Source organism: Centrocercus urophasianus, unplaced genomic scaffold (assembly GCF_019232065.1).
Source record: "Centrocercus urophasianus isolate 14NV4802_14NV808 unplaced genomic scaffold, USGS_Curo_1.0 seq_9, whole genome shotgun sequence".
Classification (NCBI taxonomy): domain Eukaryota; kingdom Metazoa; phylum Chordata; class Aves; order Galliformes; family Phasianidae; genus Centrocercus; species Centrocercus urophasianus.
In genome coordinates this window covers 21,275,540-21,292,481 of record NW_024885532.1, presented here as the reverse complement: position 1 = coordinate 21,292,481, position 16,942 = coordinate 21,275,540, and the positions used below count along the sequence as shown (strand labels likewise).

Sequence of the window (16,942 nt, the reverse complement as noted above, 5' to 3'; positions counted from 1 at the left end):
AGAACTGCCATGGGAAACAGGCATGCTGCCTTGCATTTTTTTTTCTTCCCCAAAATGCATTTCTTGGCATCTGGAGAGACAACCATGAAATTAATTCTCTCTCCTTTCCTGTCTCTTCTCTGGCAATGCCATTGGTAGGACACAGGTGATATGTATCTGTCTGATCTGGACCTACTTCAGGGCTTCATTTCTTTGGGACAGCCCAGCAGCCACATTGACAAATAGCTATGTTTGCACATAAGCTGTGCTTCCAAAACCAGTGCTGGTGGAGCTCTAGACTTTGTGGGATGCTTCCCTCTGGAATACTCAGAACTGGTTCCCTGAAACTTCATCAGCTGCACACGATGTTTTCCAGACTTTTTCTATTCATCAGTTAGCCCTGGATATCTTTCCAAGCTGATATCAGGAGTAGAGTTCTCCCCTTCTTCTTACCATTTTACCCAGGAAAGATCTTTCTACAGCATGATGCTGGACATTTTCCAGCCTTCCTCAAAAATCTTGTATCAACGCATCCTATATCAAGTTTTCCTTGTGTCAGGTCCTGTGAGAGTTATCTGCTCTTTCTGCTGGTAGCTTCTCCTTTGCCTTTGACAGATGACTGCAGCTACCTTCTCCCCTTCCCAAGAAGAGAAGAGGGTAGTTCTGCATCAAGGATAATACTTCTGGATGCCGTGCTTTTCTGGCTCCTGACACTAGGACTTTGGCTCAGGGAAGAGACCGTTGCATAATCATACAGCAATAGCATGGCTTGGATGGGAAATGACCTTAAAGACCAACCCCTGCTGTGGGCAGGATTACAGTGTATTAGGTTGCCTAGGGCCTCATCCAACCTGACCTTGAACATCTCCATATTGGGTGGAACAGAGGACTCTCAGAAACCCAAATTGTCACTCTGTGTCGAGGACTACTGCTTTGGGAGATAACAGATAAATAAGCCAGATATTTCCTGGCTGCTTGGCAAGAAGTCAGTCCTTTACCTGAGAAAATGGGGGAATTGCTGACTGAATGACATGGCTGTGCCACCAAGTTGATGACATCAGGGCTCAAGGAAATGGCCGGAGAGGTGAAACAGGATTGAAGTAAGGATTATTTTGATAGCTGTGTTGGCAGAAGCTCTGAAGCAAGCCAGCAGGACACAACAGGTGGAAAGTGGGAAAGCAAATGTGTGGGTGGGTGGGCACTGGAGGAAGCTCCGGTGGAAGAGCTGGAAGAGGCAGTAAAATAGATGGAACAAGATCAGACAGCATGAAAAGCAAAATAAAGGAGAACATTTTTTTTATTTTAATTGATTGCAGTATGCACTTGCAAGGAAACTGAAGGGCAAAAACATATTTTTATAGGATCAATTTTTAATAAGCACATTTATGTGGGAAAAAAATAATTCTGAATAATTAAATACCTTCATCTTGGCATCATTCATTGCAATCGTTATGGAGTGGCTGTCTGTTTATATGCAGACATGACAGCAGTCACTGTTATGAAACTTGCCTCATTCCTGCCAGTGTAACATCCTCTTTCCCTTTGCTTCTAATTTTGCCAAACCTCACGTGTTCATGCTGAAATTTTTCAAGCTGATCATCTGTCTTGCTCTGATATTTTTTTTCAGTCAAAGCTATTTCATCATTTCCTAAATTAAGACTAGAAGGGAAAAATATGTTGTGTGGCAGTGGCAGTTATAATTCCTTTTACTTGGTGGCATCAACCACTCAGGAGAAAAAAAAGCTCTGAAACTGGCCCATGTAAAATGAGCAGATTCTGCAGCTTTTAGAGATAAATGCAAGAAAGAAAAAAGAAAAAAGGTTAAGTCCCCAGGGAATGATTACAAGGCTTAAACAATTCTGGTGTCACTCGGGGCTGGATGGGAAGATCCCAGTTCTGTGAATGAAAACCCTTACAAGAGACTGGGAATGTGGTACACTAGTTACAGATGTTCTGTTTTGCATCTCCATGAAATGGGAACCATTTACTGTCTTGAAAATATGAGCCAAGGGATATACAGTAAGCCTACAGTCATTGACAGTTTAAGATGACTATTAAGACTCCTGGAAAGTTTTATTTCATGTCAAGTGCTTGCAGTATGAGCTGCAAACCCATGAAAACCTGTACAAACCAAGAGCATGGGATGTTTCCTGGGATTCTTGTTCCCAGTTGGCCTGAAACCAAATGCCATGATGCTGAGTGGGGAGTATCTGTCCTTGTGCTCTCTGAGTGTGTCTACCACTCCAGTTCCTCCCATGCTAGGCCATCTCTTTGGAAATTGCCTCAAACACAAAATAGAAAGTCAGGATCAAAGGAAGAAGGATATAATTAGACTAAAGCACAGCGGGAGATAGCAGTGGAAGATGTGAAAATAAAACAGCAGTAGTTTGTGAGCTGATCTGTGATATATAAGACTCGACTGTAGAAGAACCACAGCAGTTAGGATGAGAAATATGATTTTAGTGTTTCTGGTGAAATTATAACAAGTTCAGCCTATAAGTGAATGGGCTTTCCAGTGGCAAAGATGGACTTAAGATTATCCAGGTAGCAGTTTATGTTGTTCAGAAGGACAGCTCTAGGGTTTCTTCCAGGAGCTGGAGTGAAATATCTGAATTCAGATGAAGGTTTGGTCTGGGAGGTATTGGTATTCTTCTTGGATTGGCAAGCCTATTCACTTCCTCCAGAGGCTGTGGAGCAAAAAGGATCCCTTGTGTGGTTCTCCCTGGACTCCCTCATGCTTGTAGCACTGCACTGGTAAATGTTGTTAGTCAAATCTGACATTTCAGTGTTTTAGCTGGTTGCCTGGAGAGGCAAAAAAGGAATTCCCTTCCCAGGTATATAAACAGCTAAATGCAATTCTGGATCATGTGAGGATCATAGAAGGGACCTTTAAAGACCATCTAGTCCAACTCCCCTGCAGTGAACAGGGACATGCACAGCTAGATCAAGATTCCCATGTCCTGATGCAGCCTCTCCTTGAAAATCTCCAGGGATGGGGCATGAACCCCATCTCTGGGCAGCCTTTTCCAATGCCTTTTAAGGAAAAAAGATTTTTTCCTTATATCCAGCATAAATCTACCCTCTCTTTAAGCTTGAAGCCATTTCCCTTTGTTCTATCACCACAGACCCTGCTAAAGAGTCTGTCCCCTTCCTCCTTTAGAGACTGAAAAGCCCCTGTCAGCTCACTTCAGAGCCTTCTCATCTCCAGGCTGAACAGTCCCAGCTCTTTCAGCCTGTCCTTGTCCATCCCTTGGATCATCTTATTCATTTTCACTTCTCCTTTTGAACTGTCAGAGACTGGCCACAAAGGCGAGACATAACTGCTCAGGGAGTGGAGATGGAGATATCAGAGATGGAGATATCTGAGATAAAGAGCAAAGACTCCTCGCTCTGTGACAATCTTTGCCCTGTCCAGCTGTATCAGGTCTAACAGATAGCAGTTGGGAAGGAGAGGACATTTCATCAGCTCCATTTAGGTGACCTATCCTCTTGCCAAAACTTAGATGTCTCTGCTAGTGACCCTTGAAATGGCTTCTGCTGTCTTTCTGTTGTTTTGTAAACTCTTCTTCTCTTCAAAACACTGGGATAATAGAATCGATGGTTTGGGTTTGGAGGGACCTTAGAGACCATTTAATCCCAACCCACTGCCATGGTAGCACTGCCACCTATCAGCTCAAGCTGCCCAGGTCCTCATCCAAACTCACCTTGAATACCTCCAGGGATGGAGCACCCACAGCTTCTCTGAGCAGCCCATGCCAGTGGGGAAAAAAAAAAAAAAAAGTACTCGAGGTGAGGGCTGTAGCAGTGCAGAGCAAAGAAGGAAAAGCTCTACTTTGCTTAATGCTGCCCAAGTTACACTTTGCCCTTCTGGCTGCCAAGACATGCTGTTGACACAGGTTTTGTTTATTGTTGACAAAAACCTCAGATGCATTTTCTTGTCAACCCGGATTATCTGGGGGAAGATGAGGTGGAGAGTGCCAGCACTTCCCTGCAGCTTCTGGAGAAATCTAGAGGGCAGGCATGAAGAAGGGACAGTGGGGAGCTGCCAAGGTGAGCCTGACACCATCTTAGCCACTGGAAAATCTTTTCTTTCTTTAGTGTAGAAATCAACTAGAACTATCCTGGGAGAAGGTTAATGATCTGTCTTAAAACATGAAATTACACAAGGTGACCAAATTGTCCCTTTGTGGCTAAAAGGTTATGAAACATCTGGAAATCTATAACTGTGCTATAGAGTTGCCTGTGCAACAGTGTATGACACCTGACAGTGCAAATGCTTTGTATCTTCTGAAATTGTAGGGAATGGTACCCAGCAGGCAAGATGAACACAAGTCTGAGGTGGTGATCAGATCCTGGTTAGGAGGACACCTAGCTGGATTGCTGAGAGTGCAAGATAAAGTCAGACATGGATTTTATGTTAGTGGCTGAATGAATCCATAAATTGGTGTTTACTTACACCAGAAATGCACTACTAATAACTCTGTTGGATCCCAAAATGTTGAGTGTTTTCAAGCAGCTCTGAAAACAATACTGGCACAGAATCCTTTCATGCCTGGGACTTTCAGTGCTGTGGAACAAGGCCAAGGGCTATTTCTACATTTATTGTCTGTAATTTAGCAAGATGCTGAACACCTGCAACATCTGTTTGAGTCAGTTACCAGTCCTAAGCACATGCATAAACTGAGCATTAGGTGCTTAGATACATGGTTAAATAAGTAAGTCTAGTTATTAAAGTAATTGCTCACTCAGGTAGTCCTTAAAAAGGAGTATAAGCAAAACAATATGTTGTCTGAGCAAATCAGAATTTCCTTCCTTGATTACTAACAGAGATCAACATAAACTCATTTCTAATCTCTTGGCTGTCTTCTCTAGCTCTTTAGCAATGTGTAACATTCATCACATTAACACAAATACATATTAATATTCCAGGATTAATTAAATCCACTGAACTGACCTGCTCTTAGCAGTTACAGAAAATCAGTGCAGAACGTGGGGCTAGCCAGGACCAGGAGATGTGGACTTTCAAAGATGTCCCTACATCCTAGAACTGTCTTCCTAAAAATTGGTTTTGGACATAGCTTTTTGTTTTGACATTCACATCAGCTGTCTTCTTAGCTGACATATTGATTGGAGGGAGTCAGTCTTTCTGGTCTGCTAAAATATCACAGCATTAGAAAAAAAAAAAAAAAAAGGAAAGCTTTTGTCTTCTTGGCAACTCAACGTGAAAGCTTTCCAGAATATTGCTTTGCATAGCACGAAAATGGCTTTGAGCCAATGACTAATTATATTAAAAGGCTGTGCTTTTAAATTATTTATACGCCATAGTGTTTACCCTAGTATTATTAAAACCACCGCATATACTTCTACAAATAAGATTTTGCTTCAGATGAATGTGACAGTCTCTCTGTGGGTGATATACTGTACCAGGAGTTTCTACTTTAACGTAACAAATATCTTTATATGCATTAACAGATGCACTACTTGTGAAGCACTGCTGCAGAAGGGGATGCAGATGAAAATAATTTACCTCTGGTCCATTTAGACACAGATTACGCAACAATAATAAATGTAGGAGCAAGCTGCAAAGCGTTGTTTGAAATGAGGATTTATCAAACTGAAGGTTTAATACTGCTTTGGATCCAGATAGTGCTAACCAGGACCTTCTTTTGTTTGTACAGCAATTGCTGAGCATCCAGGAAGAATTAAATAACAAAAAATCAGAGCTGGAGCAAGCCAAGGAAGAGCAAACGCATACACAAGCAATGCTTAAAGTACTGCAGGAACAGGTGAGTGCTTCTGGTGGGAGAAAAATACTGTTTTAGGCATTCTAAGGGGATGGAGGAGTCATGGCTTTGCCTCCAAAATCCATAGGTGCCTGACCACTGACTGTGCTGTAAGCAAGACACGACCTTATGTCATGTCCACGTGTCTGCTCTGATTAGCATTTGTGAAAGCAGCCAGAGCTGACACAGAGTTTAAGGGAACAGAGTGAAAATGGACCCTTATTTTACACCATCCAGTAGTGAATTTACATCTTGAATAGCATTTCCACTTAATTTGTTCAACATAGATGTCAGTGAAGTGTATTTTCTCTCCAATAAAAAATGGAGAGTTAAATATGCCTGAAATGCTCTTTCAACACTAGTATTAAAGACAGAGAGCTTGTCATCTCCTGTGTCACTCATGCAGATATCATGAACTTATCCCAATGGCATTAAAAATAGTAGTTCACCAATGCACTTGAAAAGCAAATAGCTGTAAATCTAGTTCTTTTTCTTAGCTTTCTTTCATACTGCGGTGTTCTGTGCCACTGAGAAGTCTGTTAACACTGTTATTGTATAAGCAAGGTAAGATGGGCAGTTCCACAGCAGAAGGAAAATCTGGAGCTGGATTTGTAAAACTGGAGATGAAGCAGTGCAGGCACTGTGTGCAGGCACGGTTTGCACAAAATGAATGTGTTGTATATAAACCACACAGCACGGACACACTGAAATCACAGATCCCCACCTGTGCTGCATAGGAACAGTCTCTGCTGTGAGATGTATTTTTGTCCTTTCTACGTGAGCTTAAAGCTTAAGTATTTTGTGACTTGGTCATTATATGCAGTTTAAACACAGTGGGTTCTGAACTGCCTTGATGGCAGAGATTCAGCAGGTTCTCATGAGTAAGAGTTTTCACCATGTATGTGTGCATATGTCAAACATTTAAATATTTAATCTACATATCAGGACAAGTAAATTATGTGTATTTCAGATTTTTTTAATGCTCATTATGAAAGCTCTGACATTGTTCCACACCTAACAATTTTCTTTGAATACATCTTACGAGCAATATATTCTGTAAACTAATAATTTACATTCTGGAAAAATATTAAAGCTTTTATTTTCAGATATACATTCTAAGCACTTACTGTTACAAAGATAACCTTCTAAATGAGAACTGATGTGTGCTAGAAAAAGCCCTGGGGAAGAATGGATTGGGTAACAACAGCACCTTTACAAACACTACTAGAATCTACTAGATCTCTTGAGCTAATTGCACCTCATTTACATTCCTACATGGCATTTGAGGTACAGCATTATAAAATGCTCCCCAAAATAATAACAAAATTGAATGGCGTTACTTTATCTTGGTAGCAATTAAATTCTGCTGAAACATTCAGGAATATCTTATAATCTGAAGCTCCAGTAGGGACCGTAGGGACCACCAGGGCAGGCTTTTAAATCTCTGCAGACTCCTACTAATTGCGAATCAAATGTGCGCTCATGCTAGGCAGACAGACGAAACAGTTGCTGGAAAAAAGGCACAATGGATCTACATTTCTCTTGAGCATTAGCTGAAATATGCCTAGGGCTAAGGCTGTAAGTAGCCAGAATTCCTAAAGAGAGCTGCACAGCCAGCGTGCTTCTCCAACAACCCTGAATCATTTCCAAAATTTTCCAGAATAGCAAGAGCCCTAGCAGTAATGACCCCCACTTGCCAAGGCCCACAGCTTTCCTTTACAAGTACCACAGCTCATCTGTGTGTTCTTCCAACAATGAGTGTTAAAAATCATATGGCAGGGTCAAGTTAACACGAACGTTTCTTTAAAAAACACACAGTGCTCTGCTCCTGCCTCGATTGCATTAATCTTTTTTCATGATATGTTTGCTAACATCTGTGTTTTCATCTCAGACATCCTGCTGACAAACGTCCTGTTTGCTTGTGCACCAGGCTGCATGACTGTAGCAAAAGGCTACAAGTGTCCTTTGTATCACTTTCTTCCCTCTCTTTCAGGACTGGTTTAGTGGCTCACACCGCCTTGCATCATGAGGAATACAACAGGTCATGGCCATTTGCCTTAATTGTCAGATTAGCAACTGTGAGAAGGGACTGATCCATGGCTAGCTTTAGCTGTTGCTACCAGATAGCAAAAAGATGATAGGAGTAACATTGCAATCATACCATGGTGGTAGTTGCCCAAGGCTGCTGTGTCAGACACATAATCAAAACATAACAATGTCCATATTCACCTGGATTTTAAGTCCTACTGCCATTCAATGTCACAACTGTATCATCAGCAGTTAAATTCATTCCAAATTCTTTGGAAAAAAAAACAGATGGACACGAAGAGGAAAGATCTATTGACTGATTCCCATTTTCCCCCTTCCCCAAGTACCTACTTTGAATTAGGCTGGAAAAAATACATCACTTTTTAAATGGTGCTGACAGCTTCCTCTAAGAGTACAAACCTCCATGGTTCACAGGCTCAGGAGAGCTGTAGTGTCTTCTCAACCACAGGATGAATGATTATATATTCACTGTGGCTCAAGACATGAGCTAGGACCCTCCTTAAATCTCTCAGGAATGACTTTTCCAATCACCCATGTAATCCTGGATTTCCCCACAAAAGCCAGTTCAGGAGGAAAAAATGTTGTGGACCAGGTCATAAATTTGAAATTGGCAGCATTTCCTCGATTCTTCTTGCCAGTGGTTAAATAAAAGAGACGTACTTCACTTCACTTCCTTTTCCATCATACCCAGGAGCCATGTCAGTTATTTATATGCATCCTCATGAAGGAAAAATACAGTCAGTAGCATTTTTTGGCATCTTAAACAGCTCAAAATATATCATTCAAAAGTAATCATTAGCAAAACACTATTTAGCTGGTGGCAACTTGCAAATGTTGTAAAGTTTAAACTAATAGGGACAAGAATGGGAAATGAAATCATTTGTTATTCCTGAGAGCCAATTCTGCACACTTTTTATGCCTTGAAACTACTTTCTAATCTTATTATTTAAAAAATAATGACCCAGTCTTATTATTTTCCTTTCTTCTTCTTCTTCTTTTTTTTTTTGGCCAACCTATCAAGCCTTAAGTATGTGGGTTTCAAAATGGTTTGAGCAAAATCTCATTAGAATTATATGCTCCATCTGTTTTTCTCATTGGAAGCTTTATAAAACACTCCTTCAAATAAATCAAAGATAACTGTGTGAAATACTCAAGTAATGTGCTTGTTTTGTTCTGTTTTGTGTTTTTTGTTGTTGTTGTTTGTTTGTTTTGTTTACTCTTTGCAGTTAAAAAGCGCCAAGGAATTAGCAGAAATCAATGGGCATGATGAATCTCAGGCAAATGTAGGTACAGCTATATACGTATAGATTTAGAGATGTATATGCATGCTTATGGTCTCACATTTTTCTGTTTATGTCTTAAGCCTGATAGAATGGCTGAGTGATTTGCACATCATGTTTGAAGTGGCTGTTTTTTCCTGAAGCCACAGGTTCAAATCCCAGCAAACTTCATTTCGAGGTAGATAAATTGAGTTCCATGCAATTGACTTTGTGGGATTTATTTGAATGAGACTTTAACAACCAATGTCCTAGTTGTTATGAGTAGGTGTTAAAGATACCATGGAAACGACTGCAGAAGGGCTTCACCTCACTCTCCTGTCCAGGATTACTCAACCAACAGAGTTATGCTGTTTGTCTCTGTGGCTGGCACCTCGCAGCTGAGCAAGTTTGGCCGTATTTCAGTTCTGAGTGAGGCCATTCATGTACATGTATAATTTGAAAACAGCTAATTTGCACAAAAATGGCTGTAGTAATTCATTGACTCATTATTTCGTCCAAAATTATTAAAGGACTTGCTAAGGTCATGGTTTTTAAAACCGACTGCCAAAAAAAAACAAACACGCTCTTATTGTTCCCTTAATGACTGTTGTCAAAACAGCAATTTGTATAAGGGGAGAGGAAATAAAGGAAAACTTTTCCTGCTATGTTCGTAATCCAAACCATGCAGCTCTGGGTTCTGTCATAAACGAAAAAATTAAAACTGATTATACATGATATCTTCAACCCAGTCACAAGAACAGGTCTGAACACTTAATACATTTTAGCATCTATTTTAGTCAATATTTTCTCTAATGGCACAGCCAGGAAAGCAGTTTTCTTTTCAATCTGAATGGAACTCTCAATTTTTTGAGCTGCTTTGTGATAAGGGAATGTTGTGCTTCTTTTCTAATCCACCCCCAAATCTCATTCCTTGCGGCCTGTTTCCGCAGTGAAGCCAATAGAGCCTCACAGCTCTCAGCATTTGCACAGGAGACATTCAATATTGTCTGATAGCTCCAACAAATCTGCAGTCGCAGTCTGTCTGCACAGCGTCTCGTTGTCCCTTGGAAAGACTCTGTTTGCAAACCCAAATAAAGACATTAATCCGCTGATGATCTTGAAATGCTCACATTTGCTTCCTAAAAACTTTTATCTGTACAAACAGCTGCTTTTAAATTTCCTAAGGGAATCTAGAAACTTTCCAAAGGAACTTGAACCCCTCTTCAAAAATGTGCATGAAGCAGTGTTTCACCAGAGTGAAATGTTTTAGGGGAAAATTTCCAAGATACTTCAACTTTTATCCTTCTGATCCACATAAAGCAGAATCACAGAATCATCGAGGTTGGAAAAGACCTCCAGGATCATCCAGTGCAACCATCCACCTACTACCAATATTTCCCCACTAAACCATGTCCCTCAGTACAGAAGAGCATGGAAGATATATTTTTATATAATATATAGGTTTAAATAACATTAAAATAAGATGTTTCTGTTCTGTAAAGAGAGGGTTTCAGTAGATTCATTCCCGGAATTCAAAACAAAATATTGCAGAATCTTTGGTTAATGGTATATTGTTCAAAATTTAATATTCTGTTCTAGTTTTTAATTCTAGGAGTTGTGCCTGAGTTTTGCTCTGTTTTCTGCTCCTCTTTTCTGTCATCTCTTCCCATGATGACCACACAGCAATATTAGATTCTTCAGAAAAGAAGTCAATACCTAAATTAATGCTGATGAGGTAAATTAGATGAGTACAATTACTAGGTCACAATTACAGCCACGTAATCAGCAACGATGCCACTAAGAGATCCAAGATGGCACAGCAGCACAGATAGAAATGGAGAGCTAAAGGAACATAATGGATGCTAAAGCATTTGTGACATTAGTGAACTTTGTAAACCAGAAGTTGAGGCACTTATGAAACAAGTGTCCTTTATATTGAATGTGTAGAGCACGGGTTTTGTGCCTTGCAGGTTGTCTCTCCACATCTACTCTCAGCAGACGTCCTGGCTCTCGCCTTTGGCCAGTGTGTCAATCTGGGATGATCAAAGAGAAAAAGGCCTGGTGGCTCCTGCGTGGCTGTTAGTGAATTGTGATGCATATAATGGGATTAAGATATATTTGTTACAGTTGACAGGTTGAATTCAGCAAATGAAATACCTTTACATGAAGAGCAGTGGTGGTAGGTGTTGGTAAGGAAAAATGACAGTGTACGTCGATACACAGAACACAATCTAATCTTCACACTGTGGCATGTTTCTCTGCAGAAAGCCAAGCTCCTAAAAAGGAGAATAAGAAACTCAGGACATGTTGCATACACATAAAAAAAATTCCCATTATAATGTTAAAAGTTTATCGCCTCCAGTCCTGTGGCTTTCTGCTGATGGCACTGGTCTGCATTATATTTTACATTAAAAATATATTGGTTTTTAGGGTAAAATCTGAAAATATCTTTCCTAGGAAAAAAATGTATACTTATACCAAAGCTGGCATTTTTTTAATGTTTCAGTTATGTCAGATCATCCTGAAATAAAAGTGAGGAGCTGGATTCTTTGGGAAACATAACAGTATGCCTCCTGAAATGTGCCCCATACATAAAACATGCAGAACTTTACTTTTTTTTGCCCTCGCTTTAGTCAGGAGAATTAAGCACAGCTAATTCAGAAGCTGGAGCAATGGCAACGTTACCCTTCTTGCCATGACAGTTCACAAAGCACAAAGCTGGGGGGACAGGAAGCAGAAATGAGTGCTTTGCAGGTATGGCAGTTATTTCTAGAAAGCACAGCCATCTCAACAGGGTCTGTAAACAGTTACAAGGATGTTTCACATGTGACTTACCAGTCGTATGTGGTACTATTTGTTCTGGCTGTTGTCCCTTCCTAACTACAGCCTATGGTCTGTAGGAAAGGCCAGGTTGCAGGCTCAGGTGGTTCTTGGAGCAAAAGAACCTACCGCTGATAGAGTCCTTAGCACCCAGCACTGCCAGAGGGGCAGCCACAGAGCATTCATTTTCTCCAGCCCTGCAGTCAGGAAAAGATTGCTTCTTGCTTCTAATCTGTACTTTTAATTTCCTCCTCGTTGCTGCATATAATGCTGTTTAATTCACATCTCTGTCTTAACTGAAAATAATGGCCAACATACAATTATAATTTCAGATGCAATCCTCTTCCAGGATATGTGCTCTTGGGACCTGATTAGTCCCAATGAGAAAAAAAAAATAAAGTCCTGCACAGGATGTGTGCTTGAGAAGAGAGCATTTTGCAACCTGAAAATATTCATCTCATGTTTTGTGTTTCATGTAAATGTCATTTTATTCTTCCACTGTTTCTGTGATTTCATTGTCTTTCTACAGAGGATCTTCTGTTAAGGGCAGTGCTGTACTTTAACTGAAGACCTCCTTTTTATTCACTTGCTGTGTTCAGCATAACATGCAAATACAGTTACACAGCCTTGGTGAATATATCAGGAAATTTTGACCTCCATGGTATCTTTCTATTCTTAGTAGTGAACAAGAGGTTTTGAACGTGAAACTTAACTTAGATCTGGATGATTTTTTTTTCCAGAATTTGTCTTCCTCCCTTGACAGCTAAATGTCTTTTCTTAGATGGAGAATAACTCCTGTGAATATCTCCCACCCCTTGTAAAAGTACAACGAAATGGCAGTCAAGAGTACCAGCCCTTCACGTTCAAACCAAAGCAAGGGATGGGTCATGGTCATAAGAAGCATTTTGAATGCTTGGATTTAAATTGCATGGTAAAATCCCCACTCTCTTGTAGTCAATATTTAAATACCTCTCAAATTCAATAAGCCAGGATTTCACCAGAAGACTTCTAGGATCATAACTTCATTATAAGCAGGTTATAATACAATATATATGTAGTTTTATACAAGGGCAAAGGTGATCTCGCCACAAGTTTTTTAACAGATTTTTTTTTTTTCCATTTTGAGTTTCATTGCTTGAACAAAGTAATGACTTTGGCCTTATTCATCTGTGACCTTCTAGTTAGCATCTCCAGAAAGTTGGATGCAATATTTTGTGGATTTGTCTCCAGACATGGAATCAATAATATTAAGTAAGGATGCATTTTTCGATTTGAATGCTTGAAGCTATTACTGGAGCGTTTCTCAAGTTCAACCAAGCATCTTACATTTGATGTTGATTCTTCCTTTAATTTTTTCTCCCTGTATCTGCTTTTCAAGCAATTACCAGACAATCCTTATCTCTGAGGAGGAGTATACCCAGGGTGAAATGTTTCAACCATTTTACTAAATTGCTCACTTTATGCTACAGTGGAAGTGATGTTATTTTTAACTACAGCCTAGTCTTGTATTTTCACACTTAGTGGGTTAATCGCTGATGATCTTCACCAAAGATACAAGATAGCTCTTAAATAAGGCTCGAATTTGTGGCCAGCTGGGCCAAGATCTAGAAAGTTAATTCCCCTCAGTTTTGGGGGAAGTCTGTTAATTCCACTGAACTTTTCAGAGTTCATGTGCTCACCAGGCAGACCTTTAATGGAAATACCCAAGATACACGCTGTGAGCATTCCATGTCAGTATATATGTTAGTACACATCTGCCATAGGATGGGGCACCTTGATGCTGTTTGTGTGTCTGCCTCACACTGAGTGTGATGAAAAGAGACCTCGAACACAGGCAGAGGAGAGGCAGCTAGAGGAGAGCAAGGCATGCTTGAATTGTCCCACTGGCTCAGGACTATGGGACAACAGCTGGTCACCTTTATTGATGAGAATCCCAAGAAAGTGGTGGCTGATGCTTTTGCTTCACTTCTTAGTGGGTGCCACAGTTATCTCCTGGACAACCCTCTCTTCAGAAGGCTTATCTTCACAGAAAACACGAACTTGAGATTAAAAATGTTCTCTATAGCACTAATATAAAAGCAATTTGGTACTAAAATTATAGGCCAGCAAACCTTAGTGCAGGGTTTGCATGTGGCAGGAAATTGTGTGCACTTGTTTTCTACCCAAGCTTCCCAAGCAACTGCTTGGGGTTTGTATGCTGTGCACCTGAGTCCCAGCAAGCTGAGGTGGGTCAGCAAGTAGCTGCTTCGGCTCTGCTGGGACTCTCTGTCCTTGTGGTCTTGTGGTCAGCAATTCTGCAGCGCACAGGAATGAGTGGGCACTGCAAAATGTGCAGTGATGACAGCTGAGTGCATTAAAGGAGAGTGGGAAGAGGGTCCTGGCAGCCTTTCCGTGCCTAGAAGCATGGGGGCTTCATCCTCTGCTTGAAGTTGTGGCTCTGCCCTCTCCAGCCTCTCTGTTGTAACTGCTCCCCTTTGCAAGGGGACTGCACTCAGTCAACTAATTCATTTAACGAATGCAGTTAATTGTCTGAAGAGAGCAATCAAGAGTAACTGTGCTGCTCTGGGATGAGAATAACCCCCTGAGGAGAGGGAGATTTGATTTCTCATTATGGGTATGCGATGTTGTTAGATGATGTAAGGACTCGGTGTCCTGAATGCAGAGAGACCCCAGCTGTCCCCAGGCATTAGAGACCTCAGTTATTGCCTGTATTCCTATTCTTCTTTCATGATGGGGCTAGGACAACAGGGTGAGGAATGGCTGTCTCTTGTCCTTGCCCACTTTTTTTCTATTCCAGGCGTTTATTTGTAGCCCTTCCATCACTCATTTCCTCTCATTTCCTTCAATTTAAGGCATGTAGATTATGATAAATTCAAGCAGCTAGGACCATTTGCAGATCAGCAGCTTTTCTACTTACCACAGGAATGAGGAATGACCACCTAGTTAATTCAATACCATGAGGGTTGAAAAATAACAGGACTGTGTTATCCTCAGCCCTCAGAAGTTCTCGCACACTGATCAAGGCTTCCCAAATTTACCCTTCGCTGCCCCAGCCCTGATTTGGTGTGTTAGAAAATGGCAATTAAGTTTAATTAGAACAGTGCAGATCTCTCTGCTGACTGAATAACTGTCTCTGCACTTTCAGGTATGATCCAACACTATGGGGAAGCAAAATGCTACAGTAGATCGAAGAGCATTCAGACACAGAATCATCGAATCATAGAATGGTTTGGATTGGAAGAGACCTTTAAGATCATTTAGTTATTTAGTTCCAAGCCCCTGCTATAGGCAGGGACATCTCCCTCCAGACCAGGTTGCTCAAAGCCCCATCCAGCCTGGCCTTGAATGCTTCCAGGGAGGGGGCATCCACAGCCTCTCTGGGCAACCTGTTCCAGTGTCTCACCACCCTCACGTAAAAAATTTCTTCCTAGTATCTAGTCTAAATCTATCTTCAAAGGCATGGTTTGAGCTGCTTGAAGCTGAGCTTTCACAAATAACCCCTTTATTAATATCTAGCTGGAAGTGTCAGAGCAGCAAGTCCCTTTCTTTTGGAGCAAACACCCATCATCTGAGGGAGGAAAAAAGAGAACTCTGAAACACAATGATAAAACCCATTCAGCCACCCACTCAGCAAATCAAAAAAGTTTTTTGACTTCATATTTTACATGAGCTCCACAGGGAGACAGTTCTTCAATGCCCAGAGCTACCTGACATTTTAATAATATCTGATCATTATGTACAGTCTTTCATCCCAAAGCATTTCTCCCTAGTATTTATACAGGCATCATCCCATCATTTCTAGTGAGTAAATGAATAATGTTCTGCCTTACGCATATGCAGCTGTGCACTTAACCCATGCTGCACACAAGATAGATTGGCTTGTTATCACAGAACTTGGGCTCCCCCACAACCACCCTAAGGATGAGGATGATGCACCCCATCTCTGCTTCAGCCACAAGGTGGAAGCTAGTGATGAGCTGTGTACCCCAAGGTCTATCTTGTCTCCCTCATCTCTGCCCTTGTGAAGCTCCATCTAGAGTACTGCATCCAGGTCCCAGTACAAGAAGGATTTGGAGCTGTTGGAGTGGGTCAGGAGGAGGCCACAAAGGTGATCAGAGGCCTGAGTCACCTCTTCTATGAAGATAGGCTAAGGGAGTTGAACTTATCCAGCCTGCAGAAGAGAAAGCTCCAGTGAAACCTTATTGCAGCCCTCCAATACTTGAAGCAGGAGGGAGACCAACATTTTTTGTGGTCTGACAGTGATAGAAAGAGGGGGAATGGTTTTAACTTTAAAAAGAGAGAGAGAGAGAGAGAGAGAGAGAGAGAGAGAGAGAAGAGAGGGAGATATTTGGATTATCTATTAGGAGGAAATTCTTTCCTCAGAGAGTGGTGAGGCACTGGCACAAGTTTTCCAGAGGAGCTGTGGACGCCCCACTCCTGGAGGCCAGGTTGGATGGTTCCTGGGCAGCTTGTTCTAGTGAGTGGTAGCCCTGCCCACAGCAGAGGGGATGGAACTGGATGGCCTTTAAGGTCCCTTCCAACCCAAGCCCTTCTGTGATTCTGTCACGCTGTCATTTACAAACGGAGATTCCTATGAATATGGGTGTTGCCCTGTTGCCCTGTGTTTTAAGATATCTAAAATTACTGTCTTTCAAATCCAGACAGTGGTGAAAGTCTGTTCACTCTAATAAATCATGTGCAATGTTTTGGTTTTCCCCCAGTTATTTTCTTTTATTTCCTTTTATTTCAACAAAAACATTCTCTAAATGATTCACCATCCTGGAAGGAAAGTGAATTGCCTTTTTATTTTCCTTTTTAGTTTTTTTTTTTTTTTTTTTTTTCTTTGTTTTTCTCTGTATTAATTTTAATTTAGTAGTGATTGCTGTAATGATATCTGTTTTAAAGAACTTTTGAACAGAAGTTCTCAGTCTCAAGTAAATACAAAGCATCCTCCCTTACAATGCTGTCAGTGGTGCTGGTGGGTAGGTAATGCTTTCATTCAGCCAACCACTGGTTTGCTCCAATTCCCTATTGCAAAGTGTGCACAATGAC

The 16,942-nt window shown here is 41.0% G+C and overlaps 1 protein-coding gene across 5 annotated transcripts in view; it reads left to right on the top strand.

Moving 5' to 3' along the window:
* The window catches only part of ENOX1 (ecto-NOX disulfide-thiol exchanger 1), a 366,915-nt gene that overhangs the window by 336,857 nt on the left and 13,116 nt on the right, over positions 1-16,942 (top strand). For 3 of the 5 annotated variants that reach the window (XM_042838792.1, XM_042838791.1, XM_042838793.1), the window contains 2 exons: positions 5,658-5,765; positions 9,038-9,094. In XM_042838792.1, the coding sequence (XP_042694726.1) occupies positions 5,658-5,765; positions 9,038-9,094 (165 nt within the window). Of the gene's footprint in view, positions 1-5,657; positions 5,766-7,755; positions 9,013-9,037; positions 9,095-16,942 lie in introns of those variants that run through there. The other 2 variants (XM_042838795.1, XM_042838794.1) reach the window with 2 other exon arrangements.